We start from the raw sequence: 23,391 nt of genomic DNA, 5'->3' as shown, positions 1-23,391 counted from the left end.
ACACACAGGGACATCAAGCCAGAGACTCTGTTACTTGATGACCAAGGTATAAGGATGCAAATCTCTTCACTTTTATTGTGTAATAGACCAAAAATTGGGTATCGTTATGCCTTATTCACAGCATTTGAGACATTTAGACAATAGGTGCAGGAGTAGGCCATTCGGCCCTTCGAGCCAGCACCGCCATTCACTGTGATCATGGCTGATCATCCACGATCAGTACCCAGTTCCTGCCTTATCCCCATACCCTTTGATTCCACCATCTTTCAGAGCTCTATCCATCTCTTTCTTGAAAGCATCCAGAGACTTGGCCTCCACAGCCTTCTGGGGCAGAGCATTCCATACGTCCACCACTCTCTGGGTGGAAAAATTTTTCCTCAACTCTGTTCTAATTCTTAAACTGTGGCCTCTGGTTCTGGACTCACCCATCAGCGGGAACATGCTTCCTGCCTGCAGCGTGTCCAATCCCTTAATAATCTTATATGTTTCAATAAGATCCCCTCTCAGCCTTCTAAATTCCAGAGTATGCAAACCCAGCCGCTCCAATCTTTCAACATATGACAGTCCCGCCATCCAGGGAATTAACCTTGTGAACCTACGCTGCACTCCCTCAATAGCAAGAATGTCCTTCCTCAAATTGGAGACCAAAACTGCACACAGTACTCCAGGTGTGGTCTCACCAGGGCCCTGTAGAGCTGCAGAAGGACCTCTTTGCTCTTATACTCAATTCCCCTTGTTATGAAGGCCAGCATGCTATTAGCTTTTGTTAGTGCCTGCTGTACTTGCGTGCTTGCTCTCAGTGACTGATGTACAACAACACCTAGATCTCGTTGTGTTTCCCCTTTTCCTAACTTGACTCCATTTAGATAATAATCTGCCTTCCTTTTCTTACCACTAAAGTGTTTAACCTCACATTTATCCACATTAAGCTGCATCTGCCCTATCACCCAGCCTGTCCAAGTCACCCTGCATTCTCATAACATCCTCCTCACATTTCACACTGCCACCCAGCTTTGTGTCATCGGCAAATTTGCTAATGTTACTTTTAATTCCCTCATCTAAATTATTAATATATATTGTAAACAGCTGCGGTCCCAGCACTGAACCCTGTGGTACCCCACTGGTCACCGCCTGCCATTCCGAAAGGGACCCGTTAATCGCTACTTTGTTTTCTGTCAGCCAGCCAATTTTCAATTCATGTCAGTACTCTGCCCCCAATACCATGTGCCCTAATTTTGCCCACTAATCTCCTGTGTGGGACTTCATCAAAGGCTTTCTGAAAGTCCAGGTACACTACATCCACTTGTCTCCCTTGTCCATTTTCATAGTTACATCCTCAAAAAATTCCAGAAGATTAGTCAAGCACGATTTCCCCTTTGTAAATCCATGCTGACTCGGACCAACCTGTTACTACTATCCAGATGTGTTGTAATTTCATCTTTTATAGTTGACTCCAGCATCTTTTCCACCACCGAAATCAGACTAACCGGTCTATAGTTTCCTGTTTTCTCTCTTCCTCCCTTCTTGAAGAACGGGACAACATTAGCCACCCTCCAATCCACAGGAACTGATCCTGAATCTATAGAACATTGGAAAATGATTACCAATGCTTCCACGATTTCTAAAGCCACCTCCTTAAGTACCCTGGGATGCAGACCATCAGGTCCTGGGGACTTATCAGCTTTCAGACCCAACAGCCTGTCCAACATCATTTCTTGCCTAATATAAATTTCCTTCAATTCATCCATTACCCTAGTTCTTTTGGCCACTATTACATCTGGGAGATTGTTTGTGTCTTCCCTAGTGAAGACAGATCCAAAGTACCTGTTCAACTCATCTGCCATTCCCTTGTTCCCCATAATAAATTCACCCGCTTCTGTCTTCAAGGGCCCAATTTTGGTCTTAACTACTTTTTTTTTCCTTTTCACATACCTAAAGAAGCTTTTTACTATCCTCCTTTATATTCTTGGCTAGTTTACCTTCATACCTCATTTTTTTCCTCCACATATTGCCTTTTTATTTACCTTCTGTTGCTCTTTAAACGTTTCCCAATCCTCCGGCTTCCCACTCGTCTTTGCTATGTTATACTTCTCTTTTATTTTTAGAACTATACTCAAGCCCTCAGCAACAATATTCGTACCAGTTGACAATAATGAAAAGCTGAATGGGTCTTGAGTCAGTGATCGTTTCTGTATCTTTGTTCTCTTTGCTCAGTGTGCAAAGCATTTCTAGCAACGTAACAGGCTGAGATGTGCACATTCTTCAATAACTGCAGTCATCCCCATGCTATCTGATGGTGAGCATTTGTTGGATACGGTTAAACAGTTTTGAGATCCATTAGCCCATGTGGGAGGAGGCTGCCCATCAAGCTTGAACATTTCCCCGCATGTCACCGAAACTTTGGAACTAGAGCTTTGGTCTTCAGAGCAACATCTGAATCAATGGGAGTGCTGCAGACCATGGGTCTATTTGTTCGATGTGTATGCTAAGGGAAGGTGGTAGGGGTTCCAGCTGAATTTATTTTTTTTCTCCCATTCCCCTGCAGTTTACCTCAAATTCATTTAATGGTGTTTTTGACCTCGGCAAGTCTGGTGATTGAACAGACCGTTTTGGTTCTGCAGTAAGAAGATTTTGGGCAGGGTTCAACCCTGGTTATTATTGAATGGTTTGTGATATTTGGGAAATGCCCATGGCTGTGTTGGGTGTGCGATGGTTTAAAGTAGTGGTCACCAACCTTTTTAAGCCCAAGATCCCCTACCTCGACCTAGTGAAAGGCAAGATCTACCTACTAAATCGTTTGGAGAAAAAACAGCTCAGATTGTACTTCCAATTTGTGGCCTTTTATTTGGGCGAATTGTATTTGAATTACATAAAATACTTTTTCGTGCTGAAATGCTTTACGCCAAAGAAGCAATTACCATTAATTTATATGGAAAAAAAAATTTGAGCGTTTCCAGACCCAAAAAAATAACCTAACAAATCATACCAAATAACACTTAAAACCTAAAATAACAGTAACATATAGTAAAAGCAGGAATGATATGATAAATACACAGCCTATATAAAGTAGAAATAATGTATGTACAGTGTAGTTTCACTGAACAGAATCGCCAAACACGATTTGTAGAAAAGAATCGCCACATACACGCATGCACACATCATGCACGCGCACAGAGGTGCCCCCGGCCGGCCGGTCGGCAAGAATATTGTCAATATTAAACCGGTCTGCGGTGCCAGAAAGGTTGGGGTCCCCTGCCTTTGACCACAGGGCCACAAGGCAGTGGTCAGCACGTAATGTCCTGCAAGCCCTGCGGGAGAAGGACGTGATGGACACAGTGGGGTGGTTCCCTGAGCAGACCGTCCAGTTCATCTGGCAAAATGCCTCATCGCCAGACCTCACCAACAGGCACCAGGACCTCGCCTGGCTGGCGGTGAGAGGGGCCCTCCCACTCAGAGCCCTCCTGTACGCCCGGGACGTCGTCTTCACACCCCATTGCCCATGGGAGGACTGCAATGAGGAGGAGTCTGTGAACCACATCTTGTACACTGAGTTCACAGAGAGGGTGTGGAGCAGGATGGAAGGGACGGTATTGAGACTCATGCCCAACAGCTGAGTAACCGAGGATCCCTGATTTATGGGCTGCTCTTGGGGATGCACAGGGAGACCAACATCCGGTGCTGCTGGCAGAACATCAACTCGGTGAAAGACGCTCTTTGGTCGGCCCAAAACTTGATGATCTACCAGCACATGGAGATGTCCGTGGGAGAATGCTGCCGACTGACACATTCTCGGCTGCAGGAGTACGTGCTGAGGGACGCACTGAAACTCGGTGCAACCACCGCAAGGGCCCGGTGGGGAAGGGCCACAGTTTAAGATTCGTCACCTGTGGGAGTGGGAGGGTCGGGTGGGCAGTGTACACCTCATCAGCAGTATGGATAGTTGAATCAACATCGTGTCACAGGAGTGGCTAGAAATGGAGAAAGGTATTGACTGTAATGGAACTTCGATAAAGGAATGAGAGTCAACGCCTGGCTTTTTATTGTAAATAAGTTTTATTTTTGACGAAGGTTTGAGAGTCAACGAATGATATATTGTAAACGTCTTTATTTTGAACAAGGACTGAAAGTCAATGCATGATTTATTGTAAATAACTATTGACTAAAGACTCAGTCAACAATTTTTTTTTGTAAATAACTTTATTTTGTAGTATTTCTGAATAAAGTACATTTTTGGAGAAATTTAGTGAAGTGTCTTCTGTGGCCGGAGCCTGATCCTTCACTGAGTGGTGGGAGGAGACCACTCGGCCCATTGGCGATTCCGGCTCCCCTGGGTGGGAAGGAGGGATCCCAGCAGAAGATGGGAGGGGGAGGACTTTATTGGAAGGATGAAGATGGTGAGAGAGGGGGCAGACAGGATGTTTGTTCCGGTGGGGGCAGGAGGGGTCATCTGTGGAAATGTCTGTGCCCACAGTGGTGGCGAGCAGTGGACTTCACCACATTGGGGGGCAAACACCGGCAGACTGTTGTCCTGCAAGCGGGGCCAATGGTCCGGGAAAAGTGACAATTATTTGTGTTTTGTTGAGATTGTACCGGGAATATGGTGTAAAATCCCGCTCCCCACACTAATACGGATTATACAGACCAAAGAACAAACTGCCGGAGGAACTCAGTGGGTCGGGCAGCATCTGTGGAGGGAAATGGACCGTCAACATTTCGGGCCGAGACCCTCCCTCTGGACTGAGAGTGGATGGGAAATAGTCAGAGAAGAGAGGTGAGGGGTGGGGATGGGGCAAGAGCTGGGGAGTGAGACGTGGATCCAGCTGAGGGGGCAGGTGGGAAGGTGGAAATAGTGACAGGGTTTGGAGGTGTTCTGTTCACTGTTCAGTCTGCTGGCTGGGCTCATTATCCAACCCCCGATGCAGTACAGGCCTTCCGCTTGTTGGACAATACACATGTTGCATTAAGATGCGCCTAACAAATTCTACATCTAAATCACTTACAGTCAGCAGGTCCCAGTTTATATTTGTCCGTTCGTTCGCCATGTGCTGTGTCACATGATGTAGGTGGTTGTGGCCTTTCCATGACTGATTGCTCAGCAATTTTTCTACTGCGGTGGTTTGCCATTGCTGCTTTCTGGGCAGTGTCTTTTCAAGATGTTGGGATTATCAGTACTCTTCAGAGACAGCCGTTGTCAGTACTGTTCAGAGACAGCCGTTATCAGTACTGGTCAGAGACAGCCATTATCAGTACTGCTCAGAGACAGCCGTTATCAGTACTCTTCAGAGACAGCCGTTATCAGTACTGGTCAGAGACAGCCGTTATCAGTACTCTTCAGAGACAGCCGTTATCAGTACTGGTCAGAGACAGCCGTTATCAGTACTCTTCAGAGACAGCCGTTATCAGTACTGGTCAGAGACAGCCGTTATCAGTACTCTTCAGAGACAGACTGCCCGGTGTCAGTGGACACATTAGCAGAACTTGTGACACGCGCTGGCTACTCATAAGATCCCATGGCTTCACATCACCCTGATCGGGGTGGCGGGAGGGGTTGTGCTAAGTAGGAGCAATGCCTCGCCCAAGGGTGACATACAGGTCAGTGGAGGGAGGAAGAACCATCAAATTCATCCTTCCAAAGAGAATCACTCTACACTTTTCCATGTTGAACCCCATCTGGCACTTTTCATCCCTGTTCCGCATCCTGTCGATGTCCTGTTGTAAGCTACGACAATCTTCTATATTAACCACAACTCTAGCAATCTCCATATCATCTGCAAACTTACAAATTCCACCCTTCCACTTCCTCAAACAAATCATCTATTTAAAAAACTAAAAACAGGGGATCACAGAACAGATCCCTGCACGTCACCACTGATCATACGCGTAATTATCATCTACCTTCTGCTGACAAAAGCCAATTCTGAATGCACCAGCTAGTTTCAAAGGACTCTGCCTCAGACAGCTGGGTTGTTGGAATGTGCCTCTGAAGCCTGACAGCAGACTAGCAAGTGAATGTTTGATAGAGCAGTCCGAAACCGGAGTTGCCAGCCTGAGTCAGGGCTTTGAGGCTCCAGAGAGAGAGAGATGGGGTCTGGAGTTTATAAGGAGGAAGAATAGGAATCAGACCAGCATAATCTGCCTACATATGAAAAATCAGAAACATTTGGAAACTGGTTGTTCGAAAAAATGTGGTAATTTCTGCAAATTACTGGTGGTAATCAACAGATCAGGCAGCAAATGTGGAGAGGAATAAATAAACAACGTTTAGACCGAGCCCCTTCAGCATGCCCAGACTGTGTACTTCTCTGCTTAGTTGCTGCCTGAACTGCAGAGTTCCTCCAGCATTTTATGTGGGAGCGTCCCTGTATTTCCAGCAACTGCAGAATCTCTTGTGTTTTATATCTGCATTTGCAAGAGGATTGTACTTTGGCATTCGATACACAGAATGCATGATTTTATGGGAACCGGCTTCTACGTTAAAACAGCTGCTGATTTTTCTCGACACACAAAAAAAAACAGAGGTATGGATTTGGAACCAGGGCTGGCAGTAATCTTTAATGGCACCGTGATTACCCATAAAGCCCTGTGTTAAAATATTCGCCGTCGCTGAAGCACCGATCAAATGCGGAGGCGTCAGGGTTGCGGACGGTCCCGAAAATCGCGCATGCGCGCAGTATACAAAAGACTTCAAACAATCGACTGCAGGTAAGAGCATTTCTCCGGGCGGTTTTCCAACACCTACTGAGGGTCAATTGCTGTCAGCTGCGGACTCCATGGCTAGCAATCCGGGCACAATCCTGCTCTCGTCCCTCTCTCTCAGCCCCACGATCCGTACACGGGTTCCGGGGAGCTTCCGGCTGATGAGGGAATGGGAACCGATGGATCTCTCAAGACATAGCTGAGCTCCAGCTTTCTAAATGCAAGGATTGGGAACTCGGAGAAAGGGAACAAAATCTTTTACATCAGCAGGTGAGAAAATCACCTTTGTTCTACTTCCAATCACAAACAAGAGAAAATCTGCAGATGCTGGAAATTCAAGCAACGCGCAGAAAATGCTGGATGAATTCAGCATTAGTACTCTTTTCCATAGATGCTGCCTGGCCTGCTGAGTTCCTCCAGCAGTTTTTGACCTATTCTCTGTGCGTACATAATGACATCAAACAATTTTGCCCTGGGCAACAAGTGGCTTTCACACCACAAATGAGCCAGACTCCAACGAGACAGAATACAGCCCTTCCCTTCATATTCATCGGTATTGCCATCAATGAGTTCACCACCGTCAGTCACCTGGGGGAGGGTTCAGGGGAAATATTTATGTACAGTACAGAAACTGGTGTTACCTGAGTGATATTTGGAAATCTGCCTTTTTGAAGCATAATTTAGGAAGCAAATCACGTATGGAAAATGTGCAAAAGCTCTGGTGAGAAAATCCTTCATCACCCATTACAGGCCTGCTACATAGGTTGTGTGAGAGTGCAGATGAACTCGATCAAACCCAGAGGAGATCAAAGTTCTTTTTGACAGTATTTGCTAGCTGTTAAAATGACTACCTCGCTATATAAAATTCAATTTGTCACTGGGTAAAAAATGCACAGTACAAGATTTATGTGCACACTGGTCATTACAAATTAGAGGGGACATTGATGGGAAGGTGGGGAGACCTCCAGTGTCTCTGATGCCCTCACCTACAAGATGTGCATCCAGCTGCAGCTTGTAATCCTGTACTTTAAGGAGTTGGAACTTGAAATGGTACTTGGTAAGTGGGAGGCATTCAGAAGTGAAATTTTGGGGTGTAAAGTTCGTATGAGCCTGCAAAAATAAAAATTGAAAGGTAACTGGTGTAGGGAACCTTGGTTTTCAAGAGATATTGAGGCCCCTTATATTTTGTTCCTCCAAATGGCTCAGTCTGTTGGGTCCTATCAAGACTCATTAATGACTACAATATCATAATTCCATGCCCTGAGCTCATCTGACTTTCTTTTTAAATCATCGTCTGTTGATTTCTAAAAGCTTCCCAATAGTTTTTGTTCTGTTGTTTGCCCTCTCTTTGGATTTTACGTTAACTTTGGCTTCTCATTTCAGCCACGGTTGCATCTTCCTGCCTTTCCAATGCTTCCACTTCTTTGGGATGTATCAATCACTCAGCTCTCAAATTGCTCCCAGAAACTCCAGCCATTGCTGCTCCACTGTCATTCCTACCTTTTCCCTTCCAAACAAGTCTGCCATAGAAACATGGAGAAGTTCAGTACGGAAACAGGGTATTTGGCCCAACTAATCAATGCCGAAAAAACATTTAAGCTGTCTAATGCAACTACCTGCACAAGGACCATTGCCCTCCATACCCCTACCATCCAGGTTCCCGTCCAAATGTATTTTAAATGGTGAAACTGAGCTCATATTTACCACTTGTGCTGGCATCTCATTCCACATTCTTATGACCATTTCAGTACAGAGCTTTTCCAAATATTCCCGTTAAATTTTCACCTTCCCCACTTACCCATGACCTCTGGTTGTCATCCCACCCAACCTCAGTGGAAAAAGCTGCTTGTATTTACCCTATCTATACCCTCATAATTTTGTATACTTCTAACAAATCCTTAAAGCAATGTATAATTTCCTTGTTTATCTTTAGAGCCATTTTTAGGTGTATAAGATGATGAGGGGCATTGATCGTGTGGGTAGCCAGAGGTTTTTTCCCCAGGGCTGAAATTGCTAAAACGAGGGGACATAGTTTTAAGGTGCTTGGAAATAGATACCAAGGGGATGTCAGGGGTAAGTTTTTTTTTTTACACAGCGAGTCTTGGGTGCATGGAATGCACTGCCGGCTATTTGTGTGAGAGTGTTTCAGTTACTGTGGGGCCAGGCACCCATGCAGCTCAGTGGAAACAGGGAATAATACCAATGGAGAGAATCAAACTGAGTCAGTTCACAGACTGGAGATGACAGAAATGCTCCATTCTTATAGAGACAGGAAGAGCATCAGAGAATTTGTTGGTCATTCCAGTACCAGGTATGATATTGTGGCCATCACAGAGATGTGGCTAAAGGATGCATGTCTCTGGGAGCTGAACGTCCAAGGATACACGGTGTATCAGAAGGATAGGAAGGTAGGCAGAGGGGGAGGCGTGCCTTTATTGGTAAGAAATGATATTAAATCATTAGGAAGAGGTGGTATATGATTGGAAGGTGCGGAATCTTTATGGGTTGAGCTAAGAAATCGCAGGGGTAAAAGGACCCTGATGGCAGTTATTTATAGGCCTCCAAACAGCTACAGTGATGTGGACCAGAAATTACAACAGGAAATAGAAAAGGCTTGTCAGAAGGGCGGTGTTATGATAATTGTTGGGGATTTTAACATGCGAGTGGATAGGGAAAATCAGGTCGGCACTGGATCTCAAGAGAGAGAATTTGTAGAATGTCTGCGAGATGGCTTTTTAGAACAGCTTGTTGTTGAGCCCACTAGGGGATCGGATGTACTGGATTGGGTATTGTGTAATGAACCGGAGGTGATTGGAGAGATTGAGGTGAAGGAGCCCTTAGGAGGCAGTTATCATAACATGATTGAGTTCACTGTGAAATTTGAAAAAGAAGCCGAAATCTGATATGTCGGTATTTCAGTGGAGTAAAGGAAATTACAGTGACATGAGAGAGGAACTGGCTAAAGTTGACTGGAAAGGGACACTGGCGGGAAAGATGGCAGAGCAGCAGTGGCTGAAGTTTATGCAAGAAATGAGGAAGGTGCAAGACAGGTATATTCCAAAAAAGAAATTTTGGAATGGAAAGAAGAAGCAACAATGTTTGACAAGAGAAGTCAAAGCCAAAGTTAAAGCAATGGAGGGGGCATACAAGGAAGTAAAAATTAGTGGGAAGACAGAGGATTGGAAAGTTTTTATAAGCTTACAAAAGGATACTAAGAAGGTCATTAAGAGGGAAAAGATTAACTATGAAAGGAAGCTAACAAATAATATCAAAGACGATACTGAAAGCTTTTTCAAGTATATAAAGAGTAAAAGACAGGTGAGAGTAGATATAGGACCGATAGAAAATGATGCTGGAGAAATTGTAATGGGAGATAAGGAGATGGTGGAAGAACTGAATGAATATTTTGCATCAGTCTTCTCTGAGGAAGACATCAGCAGTGTACCGGACACTCAAGGGTGGCAGGTAAGAGAAGTGTGCGCAGTCACAATTACGACAGAGAAAGTACTCAGGAAGCTGAATATTCTAAAGGTAGGTAAATCTCCCAGACCAGACAGAATGCACCCGCGTGTTCTGAAGGAAATAGCTGTGGAGATTCCGGAGGCATTAGCAATGATCTTTCAAAAGTCGGTAGATGCTGGCATGGTTCCGGAGGACTGGAAGATTGCAAATGTCACTCCGCTATTTAAGAAGGGGGCAAGGAAGCAAAAAAGAAATTATAGACCTGTTAGTTTGACATCAGTGATTGGGAAGTTGTTGGAGTCGATTGTCAAGGATGAGGTTACAGAGTACCTGGAGGCATATGACAAGATAGGCAGAACTCAGCATGGATTCCTTAAAGGAAAATCCTGCCTGACAAACCTATTACAATTTTTTGAGGAAATTACCAGTAGGCTAGACAAGGGAGATGCAGTGGATGTTGTATATTTGGATTTTCAGAAGGCCTTTGACAAGGTGCCACAAATGATAACAAGATAAGAGCCCATGGAATTACGGGAAAGTTACATACGTGGATAGAGCGTTGGCTGATTGGCAGGAAACAGAGAGTGGGAATAAAGGGATCCTATTCTGGTTGACTGCCGGTTACCAGTGGTGTTCCACAGGGGTCCGTGTTGGGGCCGCTTCTTTTTACATTGTACATCAATGATTTGGATTATGGAATAGATGGCTTTGTGGCTAAGTTTGCTGACGATACAAAGATAGGTGGAGGGGCCGGTAGTGCTGAGGAAATGGAGAGTCTGCAGAGAGACTTGGATAGATTGGAAGAATGGGCAAAGAAGTGGCAAATAAAATACAATGTTGGAAAGTGTATGGTTATGCACTTTGGCAGAAGAAATAAACGGGGAGAGAATTCAAAATTCTGAGATACAATGGGACTTGGGAGTCCTCGTACAGGCTACCCTTAAGGTTAACCTCCAGGTTGAGTCGGTGGCGAAGAAGGCGAATGCAATGTTGGCATTCATTTCTAGAGGAATAGAGTATAGAAGCAGGGATGTGATGTTGAGGCTCTATAAGGCGCTGGTGAGACCTCACTTGGAGTACTGTGGGCAGTTTTGGTCTCCTTATTTAAGAAAGGATGTGCTGACGTTGGAGAGGGTACAGAGAAGATTCACTAGAATGATTTCAGGAATGAGAGGGTTAACATATGAGGAACATTTGTCCGTTCTTGGACTGTATTCCTTAGAGTTTAGAAGAATGAGGGGAGACCTCAGAGAAACATTTCGAATGTTGAAAGGCATGGACAGAGTGGATGTGGCAAAGTTGTTTCCCATGATGGGGGAGTCTAGTATGAGAGGGCATGACTTAAGGATTGAAGGGCACCCATTCAGAACAGAAATGCGAAGAAATTTTTTTAGTCAGAGGGTGGTGAATCTATGGAATTTGTTGCCACGGGCAGCAGTGGAGGCCAAGTCATTGGGTGTATTTAAGGCAGAGATTGATAGGTATCTGAGTAGCCAGGGCATCAACGGTTATGGTGACTGGGACTAAATGGGAGAATGGATCAGCTCATTATATAATGGCGGAGCAGACTCGATGGGCCGAATGGCTGACTTCTGCTCCTTTGTCTTGTGGTCTTATGGTCTTATTCCAGCACTGCACGGTTAGAAGATGATTTCTCTCTCCAACTTGGGTTGAACTTAACTGTAAGTGTGATGCCAGATCCCACCTTGCAACTCATTTGAAATGCTGTCCTGCACTCATTGATGGATTTTGTAAATCTTTTAAAGGTTAAAAATGACAAAGAATTTGTCTACGGGAATCTCAAACACAACACACCAGTTTTGCTGTCTCTGTCCAGATACTGAAAAAGTGGAGCAACGGATTCACTCGATCATTCCTCCTGCTCAGACAGTGGAAATGGATTCACTCGCCCATCTCAACTGAAGGTACGTCAGCAAGTTCACACTGAGCAAGGCCATTCACCTGTTCTGTGTGTGAGAAAGGATTCAGTCAGTCTTCCCACCTGTGGACACACCAGTCAGTTCACACTGCACAGAGGCTGGTCATCTGCTGAATTTGTGGAGAAGGATTTATTCGGTCATCTGACCTAATGGCTCACCAGCGAGTTCACACCAGTGAGCAGCCGTTCACCTGCTCAGACTGTGGGAAGGGATTCACTTGCTCATCCACCTTAATGATACACCAGCGAGTTCACACTGGGGAGCGGCCATTCACCTGCTCGGACTGTGGGAAGGGATTCACTCAGTCATCCCAACTGAAGGTACATCAGTGAATTCACACCGGAGAGAGGCCGTTCACCTGTTCAGACTGCGGGAAGGGATTCACTCGGTCATCCGACCTACTGCTACACAAGTCAGTTCACACTGGAGAGAGGCAATTCACCTGCTCAGACTGTGGGAGTGGATTCACTCAGTCATTCACTCTAATGGCACACCAGCAGGTTCACACTGGGGACAGGCCGTTCACCTGCTCGGACTGTGGGAAGGGATTCACTTGCTCATCTAATCTGAAGGTACATCAGCGAGTTCACACTGGGGGGAGGCCATTCACCTGCTCAGAGTGTGGGAAAGGATTCACTCAGTCATCCAGTCTACAAGCACACTGGTCTGTTCACACTGGGAAGCGGCCATTCACCTGCTCAGACTGTGGGAAGGGATAAACTCATTCATTTCAACTGAAGGTACATCAGCGAGTTCACACTGGGGAGAGGCCATTCACCGGCTCAGACTGTGGGAAGGGATTCACTCAGTCATCCCAACTGAAGGTACATCAGTGAATTCACACCGGAGAGAGGCCGTTCACCTGTTCAGACTGCGGGAAGGGATTCACTCGGTCATCCGACCTACTGCTACACAAGTCAGTTCACACTGGAGAGAGGCCATTCACCGGTTCAGACTGTGGGAAGGGATTCACTCACTCATCATCCCTCATGGCACACCAGCGAGTTCACATAGGGGAGCGGCCGTTCATCTGCTCGGTGTGTGGGAAGGGATTCACTCGGTAATCTCAACTGCAGAGACACCAGCGAGTTCACACTGGATAGAGGCCAATCGCCTGCTCAGACTTTGGGAAGTAAAGCCATTAAACATAGAAACATAGAAAATAGGTGCAGGAGTAGGCCATTCGGCCCTTCGAGCCTGCACCGCCATTTATTATGATCATGGCTGATCATCCAACTCAGAACACCGCCCCAGCTTTCCCTCCATACCCCCTGACCCCCGTAGCCACAAGGGCCATATCTAACTCCCTCTTAAATATAGCCAATGAACTGGCCTCAACTGTTTACTGTGGCAGAGAATTCCACAGATTCACCACTCTCTGTGTGAAGAAGTTTTTCCTAATCTCGGTCCTAAAAGGCTTCCCCTCTATCCTCAAACTGTGACCCCTCGTTCTGGACTTTCCCAACATCGGGAACAATCTTCCTGCATCTAGCCTGTCCAATCCCTTTAGGATCTTATACGTTTCAATCAGATCCTCCCTCAATCTTCTAAATTCCAACAAGTGCAAGCCCAGTTCATCCAGTCTTTCTTCATATGAAAGTCCTGCCATCCCAGGAATCAATCTGGTGAACCTTCTGTGTACTCCCTCTATGGCAAGGATGTCTTTCCTCAGATTAGGGGACCAAAACTGCACACAATACTCCAGGTGTGGTCTCACCAAGCCCTTGTACAACTGCAGTAGTACCTCCCTGCTCCTGTACTCAAATCCTCTCGCTATAAATGCCAGCATACCATTCGCCTTTTTCACCGCCTGCTGTACCTGCATGCCCACTTTCAATGACTGGTGTATAATGACACCCAGGTCTCGTTGCACCTCCCCTTTTCCTAATCGGCCACCATTCAGATAATAATCTGTTTTCCTATTTTTGCCACCAAAGTGGATAACTTCACATTTATCCACATTAAATTGCATCTGCCATGAATTTGCCCACTCACCCAACCTATCCAAGTCACCCTGCATCCTCTTAGCATCCTCCTCACAGCTAACACTGCCACCCAGCTTCGTGTCATCCGCAAACTTGGAGATGCTGCATTTAATTCCCTCATCCAAGTCATTAATATATATTGTAAACAACTGGGGTCCCAGCACTGAGCCTTGCGGTACCCCACTAGTCACTGCCTGCCATTCTGAAAAGGTCCCGTTTATTGCCACTCTTTGCTTCCTGTCTGCTAACCAACTCTCCACCCACACCTATACCTTACCCCCAATACCATGTGCTTTAAGTTTGCACACTAATCTCCTGTGTGGGACCTTGTCAAAAGCCCTCTGAAAATCCAAATATACCACATCCACTGGTTCTCCCCTATCCACTCTACTAGTTACATCCTCAAAAAATTCTATGAGATTCGTCAGACATGAGTTTCCTTTCACAAATCCATGCTGACTTTGTCCGATCATTTCACCGCTTTCCAAATGTGCTGTTATCACATCCTTGATAACTGACTCCAGCAGTTTCCCCACCACCGACGTTAGGCTAACTGGTCTATAATTCTCCGGTTTCTCTCTCCCTCCTTTTTTAAAAAGTGGAGTTACATTAGCCACCCTCCAATCCTCAGGAAGTAGTCCAGAATCTAACGAGTTTTGAAAAATTATCACTAATGCATCCACTATTTCTTGGGCTACTTCCTTAGGCACCCTGGGATGCAGACCATCTGGCCCTGGGGATTTATCTGCCTTCAATCCCTTCAATTTACCTAACACCACTTCCCTACTAACATGTATTTCGCTCAGTTCCTCCATCTCACTGGACCCTCTGTCCCCTACTATTTCTGGAAGATTATTTATGTCCTCCTTAGTGAAGACAGAACCAAAGTAATTATTCAATTGGTCTGCCATGTCCTTGCTCCCCATAATCAATTCACCTGTTTCTGTCTGCAGGGGACCTACATTTGTTTTTACCAGTCTTTTCCTTTTTACATATCTATAAAAGCTTTTACAGTCCGTTTTTATGTTGCCTGCCAGTTTTCTCTCATAATCTTTTTTCCTCTTCCTAATTAAGCCCTTTGTCCTCCTCTGCTGAACTCTGAATTTCTCCCAGTCCTCAAGTGAGCCACTTTCTCTGGCTAATTTGTATGTTTCTTCTTTGGAATTGATACTATCCCTAATTTCCCTTGTCAGCCACGGGTGCACTACCTTCCTTGATTTATTCTTTTGCCAAACTGGGATGAACATTTGTTGCAGTTCATCCATGCAACCTTTAAATGCTTGCCATTGCATATCCACCGTCAATCCTTTGTGTCATTTGCCAGTCTATCTTAGCTAATTCACGTCTCATACCTTCAAAGTTACCCCTCTTTAAGTTCAGAACCTTTGTTTCTGAACTAACTATGTCAGTCTCCATCTTAATGAAGAATTCCACCATATTATGGTCACTCTTACCCAAGGGACCTCTCACGACAAGATTGCTAATTAACCCTTCCTCATTGCTCAAAACCCAGTCCAGAATAGCCTGCTCTCTAGTCGGTTCCTCGACATGTTGGTTCAAAAAACCATCCCGCATACATTCCAAGAAATCCTCTTCCTCAGCACCTTTACCAATTTGGTTCACCCAATCTACATGTAGATTGAAGTCACCCATAATAACTGCTGTTCCTTTATTGCACACATTTCTAATGTGTGTCAGAGGTAATTTTTTCACAAAGAGCATGGTAGGTGCATGGAATGCACTGCAGGATGAGAGGGTAGAGGTGCATACAATGCGATCTTTTAAGAGACTCTTAGATATATACATGGAGCTTAGAAAAATAAAGGACATTGCGGTAGGAAAATTCTAGGCAGCTTCTAGAGTAGGTTACGTGGCAGGCAGAGTATAGTGGGACAAAGAGCCTGTAATGTGCTGTAGATTTCTATTTTCTCTGTTCTATTTGTTATACCATGGATGTCTGCTTGGTAAATGTTCTTAAGCCGTGAAGCAAATGTTGTTAAAAGTTTTCCTTTTTGCAGTATTTTTCTATTGTCATTGTTTTTTGGTATTCCAGATAGCTGGGTGTCAAGAGTCCTGATGAAGGGTCTTGGCCAAAACGTTGTTTCTCATCCATAGATGCTGCCTGACTTGCTGAGCTCCTCCAGCACTTTGTGTGTATTGCTCCAGACATCCAGCATCTACAATATCTCGTGTCCCAGATACTGGTATGTTTATCGAAAGGACACGCAGGCAGGGAAAGAGGGTGCTGTGGCTCTGTTGGGAAAAAATAAAATCAAATCATTAGAAAGAGGTGACATACGGTTGGATGATGTTGAGTCATTGTGGGTAGAACTAAGGAACAGCAATGGTGAAAAGACCCTGATGGGAGTTTTCTGAAGATTCTCAAACAGTAGATTCCCACCTCCCCCTCACCTGGACCCACCTCTCACTCCCCAGCTCTTGCCCCATCCCCATCCCTCACCTCTTTTCTCGGACTATTTCCCGTCCACTCTCAGTCCAGAGGGAGGGTCTCGGCCCGAAATGTTGACGGTCCATTTCCCTCCACAGATGCTGCCCGACCCACTGAGTTCCTCCGGCAGTTTGTTCTTTGGTCTGTATAACCCGTGTTAGTGTGGGGAGCGGGATTTTACACCATATTCCCGGTACAATCTCAACAAAACACAAATAATTGTCACTTTGCCCGGACCATTGGCCCCGCTTGCAGGGCAACAGTCTGCCGGTGTTTGCCCCCCAATGTGGTGAATCGCCACCACCGTGGGCTCAGACATTTCCACAGATGAGCCCCTCCTGTCCCCACCGGGACAAACATCCTGTCCGCCCCCTCTCTCACCGTCTTCATCCTCTCCCTCCCCGGGGAACCGGCATCAAACCGACGGGCCGAGCGGTCTCCTCCTACCTCTCAGCGATACATCAGACTCCGGCCGCAGGAGACGCTTCACAAACGCCTCAACTTCCCTCGGAGGGAAATGGAAATAAATCAGAAAGCGGACATTTACTTTCGGCTTTCTTCCGCTTTAACGGGCAGTTCGCTCCTGCAGCAGAAGTCGGGGTAACGCCCTCTCGGCTGGTCCGCCTCCACTATTGGGTGTAACAGTGATTGACATCGCTTCGCACCAATGGGAATAGCGCAGCTCTGCAATCAATTCAATTCCTCTGTTGACTGTTCGGGTGGTGGGCGTGCCTCGCGCTCAGTAGCTCAGCCGTTAAACCGAAAAAGCTCGAGCACAGCAGCGCGTGTGTGACGTAAGGCACCGTGCTCGTGACAGGAGATGCAGATACGGGGAGACCATGGGTGACGTCAGGCGCGTGCAGGAGGGGCTGCTGTGTGACGTAACGTGAGGGGAGAGCTTCAGTTTTAAAACACCTTTTGTTGGGTCCGATCTGGAACAACAAAATTAAATTCGGGTTTCATCGGGAGCGGATCCGGTGTTGTGAGATGTGTCCGGCTGTGCCGTCTTGTTGGTGGAGTGGGCAGCGGGGTGTTTGTCTCCGGGCTCTCCTCAGCTCCGGTTTTCACTTTGCGACCGAGCCCGGGCCGTGGATCAATTCCTTGTGGTTCTGCAGGGGGTTTGGGGCGAAGGGACAGTCTGTCTGTCTGTCTGTCTGTCTGTGTGGGTCGGGGTTATGAGTGGGTCCCGGGACACATTAACTTGTAAACACCGGACCATCTGGTGAATTGGATCAGACAGCTTCGCTCGCCTGTCCTTTCAGGAAACAACACTTCTCTCTTCATATTAATGACTGTCTAAACTTGCTGTGAACAAGATTCTGTGTTACAAGATTGTGAGTTACAGAGTCTAGGACAGCTGTCACCGTCATGGGCTGCGAGTGCAGACAGGGATTGGGGTCACTGAGCTGTGCATCAGAGAAGGACACGGGTTTGTACAGCCTCCTGTGGGGTAGAAATGTCCACACGGTGAATTCGGATCTGCTGGCACATCGGGAGTCTGAAAGGGAAAGGGAATAGGGAAGGGGCTGAGCAGAGAGTTTTAACAGGGGTGGAGGGGTACAGGAGCTGTCTGATAGATCGTTTTTAATTGTTTTTTATAATCTCACAGATGGTGACTGAGGAAGGAGCTCGTTGACGGAGGATATCCGGAGGCGAGCAGCTCAGATACGGAATCAGGAATTGAATTGCATTGACTTTATTTCTTACATCCATGAGGAGTAAAAATCTTTACGTTACGTCTCCATCTAAATGTGCAACGTGTAATCATAGTAATTTATAATAAATAAAACAGACAATGTAATATAGAGGACACTCAGATCAGCGTGAGTTAATCAGTCTGACGGCCTGGTGGAAGAAGCTGTCCCGGAGCCTGTTGGTCATGGCTTTTATGTTGCGGTACCGCTTCCCGGATGGTATCAGGAGAATGACAGTGTTGTGATTTTCTGTGTCACGGGTACAGACAGTCGTCTCAAGTGAGGAGTTTGTGTGGAGATGCAGCTTCTCTGGAGGTGGAGGAAAGAGGACACACCAACAGGTGGAACCAGCTGTGGGAAGACATGGTTTGTCAGGTCTGATGATGAGCTGAATGTACCATAACCTTCAGACTGAATCAGAAAACCATTCTGAGGTTATTTGACATGTCAGAAGCAGGGGAGATGTGATCACATGTGCAGAGGGCAGGGGTTGTGTCTCCATGAGACCCTCAGTGAGATGGTTCAAGTTACAATGTGCAGGGCTGAAAGCACAGTGTTTGGGGCCGGATTTAATCACTGATTCTGACACAGTGAGAGGGTTAGTTTTGCTGTAAGGAGGAAACATTAATGGAGAAAGAGACAGGAACTTCATCAATTCTACACGGGTCCCATTTATCAGCACTTGGCTCTTAGCCGACTGTATCTCAGCAGTTTCTTTCTTTTTTCTTTTCAAATCTTTTTATTATTATTATATTATTCAAAAATAACACGAGTACATCAAATTAAGCAACACAATGTCTAGAGGAAAAAAACATTATTTTAAAGATTGAAAAATGTTGCTGATAATTAAAAAAAAAACTACTAAGCAGAAAATCTGGGATAAAACCCCATTAGGTGTTCAACCCGGAGCCATACGTCATACAAAAAGCCTCTAAAAATAAACATCAAACCGCCAGCAAGAAAAAAAATATATACCAAAAATTTACAATTAGATCATGGAGGAAATCTATCAATTAACTCAAATGATAATAACGAGCAAATGAACCCCATCTTTTCTCAAAATCAAATAAAGGTTCAAAGGTTCGACTTCTAATTTTCTCCAAACTAAGACAGAGCATCACTTGAGAGAACCATTGCGACAAAGTGGGAGCTGATGTATCCTTCCACTTCAACAAAATGACCCTCCTAGCTATCAATGTAACAAATGCAATAACATGATGGTCAGACATAGAGATATCACGGATATTTTGAGGAATTATTCCAAAAAGTACAGTTAATTTGCTAAATTGTAAATTAATTTTAAGTGCTTTAGAAATTGTCGAAAAAACTGACATCCAGTACTGTTCCTGTATAGAACAAGACCAAAATATGTTGTCATCGTCCGGTCCATAAAGACGGTATTCCGGTTCACGGTCCGGTCCATCGACCCCTGATCCAGGTTTTCCTGTCTACACTGGACATCTGGTAGATCATCAAGTTTCGGGCCGACCAAAGAGCGTCTTTCACCGAGCTGATCTGCCAGCAGCACCGGACGTTTTTTTTTGTGTTTTTTTTTTGGAGTTCCAAACAATCACACTTTATTTAAACAGTACAATTCCAAATTCAAATACTTTAGGTCAACTGCCCACACTCAGTGATTTTAACCGTGGCTTTTGGTGTTCCATTCATGGTGCCACATCTCTCCATCTTCTTTACCACATCCAATCCTTCTACCACAGATCCAAACACAACATGTTTCCCATCCAACCAGCTGCTCCTTGTGATGCATATGAAGAACTGTGAACCATTTGTATTTGGTCCAGCATTGGCCATGGACAGGATGCCTGGCCCCGTGTGCTTCAGCTGAAAATTCTCATCTTTAAACTTCTCCCCATAGATGGACTTGCCTCCAGTGCCGTCATGTTTTGTGAAGTCGCCACCCTGGCACATGAAGCCAGGAATGATTCTGTGGAACGTTGAGCCTTTGTAACCGAAACCCTTCTCGCCTGTGCATAATGCACGGAAGTTTTCTGCAGTCTTTGGGACAATATCTGGTCTTAGCTCCATCACTAGGCGACCCTGGGGTTTATCCTGAATAGAGATGTCCATAAAAACCTTGGGGTTTTTGCCGGCCATGGTTCTGCAGTTTCCGAGGTCGGAGAAAAACGCAAGCGGTAAGCTGTACACTGCCTTTGTCACTGTGCGACGATGCAGCCAAAAAGCGGAGAAGCGATACCCACAACTGTCCGGACCCTTTCGGATCCTGCTAGTCTTCCCTCTATTAAGTTAGACCGACTGTCTACAGGACACCGATTTATCCTACTTCTCTCCAACGTTTGAAGTAGGTTTGGTGTAATTTCTCTCAATCTTGGACAGAAGTTGTCTTTTTCTCCCTCGTCGCGAAAGCTCTTTTGGAATATAGCTGATCGTGTAAAATAGCTGATATTTCACCAACCAAATGAGAGAGGCGGACCTGGTTTGTATGAATACTCCTCCTCTCAGCTGATAGTCCTGTCGAACTGTTCCGCCCGCCCTCTCTAGCGTCTGATGTTAGTGCAAGCACTCATTTAAGGAGGTATTTCTTAACTTACAGCAAAAGTCTGGAGGAAGAAACGCCCCACGAGAAGGGTGCACCATCTGTGGAGAATTCCCAAGGAAGTTAGGATGCTATATCTTTGAAATAATATACGTTGTAATGAGGATTAATTAATTGATGGTAGTCAAGAGGACTGGGAAAGTTTAAAACTACAAGGTATGCCACAAAAATTGTAAAGAATGTGGGACACATGAGTAAATTATTAAAAATATTGATGGGGTTTTTACAGAAATACAAGCAAAAAGCCAAAAGTAATGTTGGTTTTTGAGGCTGATTGTAAAATTGGGAATGAGAAGGTACAGATTCTAAATAATGAAAATAATAACAGATTGCAAAGGTCTGTAGGGAGAGAGATTTTTTTTATTTTTATCAGTGAAAAAGTACAGGACAAATTTGTAACTTTACAAATGAGTGGCATCAGAGATAGTGGATGCATTGGTTGTAATCTGAGGAGACCGGATGTATGTTCTCAAATTTGTTGAAAATATAAAGATAAGTGGCTTATCAGGTGATGCAGAGTACACAAGAGCCTGCAACGTGATGAGCACAGGTTAAGTGGATGAGCAGGAAAGTGGCCTTTGAAATATAATATAGAACAAAATATGAAGTTGCCTGCCTGCTCTGGAAAGAAGAAAGACAAACCTGATTGTTAAATAGAGAGGTGTTTAGAGAATGTTGCAGTGCAAACTCAATCTCTAGCACACAAAAAGGGTGTGTAGGTTAAACAAATATGCAGAAAGGCCAATGGAATGTTGGCCTTTATTGTAAGGGTTATGGAATACAAGGGTAAGGATATTTTGTAGCAACTTTATTGGGAGCTCGTGAGACAACACCTGGCGATCTGTGTACAGTTTAGATCTCGTCTTTAATAAAGGACATACTTGAATCAGGGGATTCACATATGGGGGCGAGGGGTGAGCGTGTAGGGAACAATGAGAAGTGATCTTACTGAAGCAAGATTCTGAGGGTGTTGTCAGACAAGATGCTGAGACGATGTTTCTCCAAGTGAGGATATCGAGAAAATGGGATATAGTTTGAGTAATTGGTTTCCCATTGATCAGGAGATGAAGACGAATTTCTTCTGCAGGTTGTGATCCTTTGGAATTCTCCACGTTAAGAGTTATGGTAGAGCCATAGAATATGCAATATATTGTAGGCATATGAACTACATGGAAATCTACAGGTGCAGAGAGAGAGTTGGAAAGTGGTGTAGAGGCCAAAACCAGATCAATAATGATCTTATTGCATGGGGTAGTGGGGATGAAGAGCCATTTGGCTCATGCTCTGTTTCTGATGCATTTAACTCAATGGAGCATTGAGAAGTTTTGCAATGTAGACAACGGTTTTGTATTTGATCATAGAGTACAATTGGCAATTAGTCGATGAACAAAGGAAGCAGTGACAGTGAAGAAAGTGGACACCACACATGCTCGTGACTACCCTGATAACATCAAGAGAGAAATATGCATCAATAAGATGTTGAACCATGAAAAGACTGTCGGCTTTTATGGGCATCGTCGAGGCCCATATCCAATACTTGTTTTTGGAGTATTGCAGTGGAGGAGAGCTCTTTGATAGAATAGGTAGGATCTGTGCTTAAACTTAGGGTTTAAAATAGAGAAGTTTGGGGTGAGGGGGGAAGGGTTAAAGATGTTTTGTATACGGATTGGCTAATTGTAATAATTTTGGTTATACCGTTGCTGTCACTTTTACAGATATATTTGTGTGGGTTTTTTAGTAATTGCACCTTTGTGTCCTGAGCTGGAAAAAGCTGGCATCCACTCCCAGACATTCTCCCTATAGAACACCCAGAAAACTAAATTATGGGAGAAATGGAACATCTGAAGTTGTACATAATACATTTCCAGATGTTACGGGGACAAAATAGGACAGGCTTTAAAGTTCAGCATGTAAGCTGCTTCAGTTGTCCTAGGTTTTTTGGTCTGTGGGCTAAATAGGGCATGTTGGAGAATCCATCTACTTGGGCACCTGAGTGAAATGAGGCCTGGGATTTGGGATTAAATTTAAGCGTGATGTAAAATGACATAATTTCAGACAATATTAATGATTTGCGAACTGATCCCAAGTTCAGCCTTTGATTAATGTGATCTGCCTTCCCACAGAGCCTGACGTGGGGATGCCCGAGGCAGATGCTGATGGGTTTTTCCAGCAGCTGATAGCAGGAGTGGTAAGTGCTCCTCATCATTTATCCCTTTGTTTTAAGTGAGTGTTTATGACGTGCAGCAGCAGTTTTCTCTATTTCGACGTACATTACTGAGCATGATCATAGATGGATTTACCTGCCCATGTTTGCTCTCGAAGAGCTTTGTCTGCCAGAATTGAACTAGCACTATAACCAGCAGTAAGGAGGTTAACAGTGCTTTGTCCCAATTTTCAAATGAGATCAATTTTGGAGCTCACCATAGTTCCCTTTGACAGTAAAATGCTGTTCATGGATGGGTGACCTCCCAAAGCATCTTCAGAAGTTTCATCATTCTTCCAGGCCAGCCTTCATACTCAACTTTCATATCGGCACTGGAAGTCTAGTGTGCACCCAGATTAAGTCACAAAATATTCTCTGAACCGATTG

At 45.0% G+C, this 23,391-nt stretch overlaps 1 protein-coding gene across 1 annotated transcript; it reads right to left on the bottom strand.

Moving 5' to 3' along the window:
* Window positions 1-18,760: 18,760 nt before the first annotated feature.
* Window positions 18,761-20,691, bottom strand: LOC140206869 (peptidyl-prolyl cis-trans isomerase-like). Its single transcript, XM_072275132.1, has one exon. The coding sequence runs from the start codon at window positions 20,339-20,341 to the stop codon at window positions 19,838-19,840; it is 504 nt and encodes a 167-aa protein (XP_072131233.1). The 5' UTR covers window positions 20,342-20,691; the 3' UTR covers window positions 18,761-19,837.
* Window positions 20,692-23,391: the final 2,700 nt, after the last annotated feature.

This window comes from Mobula birostris, chromosome 13 (genome assembly GCF_030028105.1).
Source record: "Mobula birostris isolate sMobBir1 chromosome 13, sMobBir1.hap1, whole genome shotgun sequence".
In the NCBI taxonomy this organism is placed as follows: Eukaryota; Metazoa; Chordata; class Chondrichthyes; order Myliobatiformes; family Myliobatidae; genus Mobula; species Mobula birostris.
Note: the sequence above shows the minus strand (reverse complement) of the source record. Positions and strands in the feature narration are given on the sequence as shown.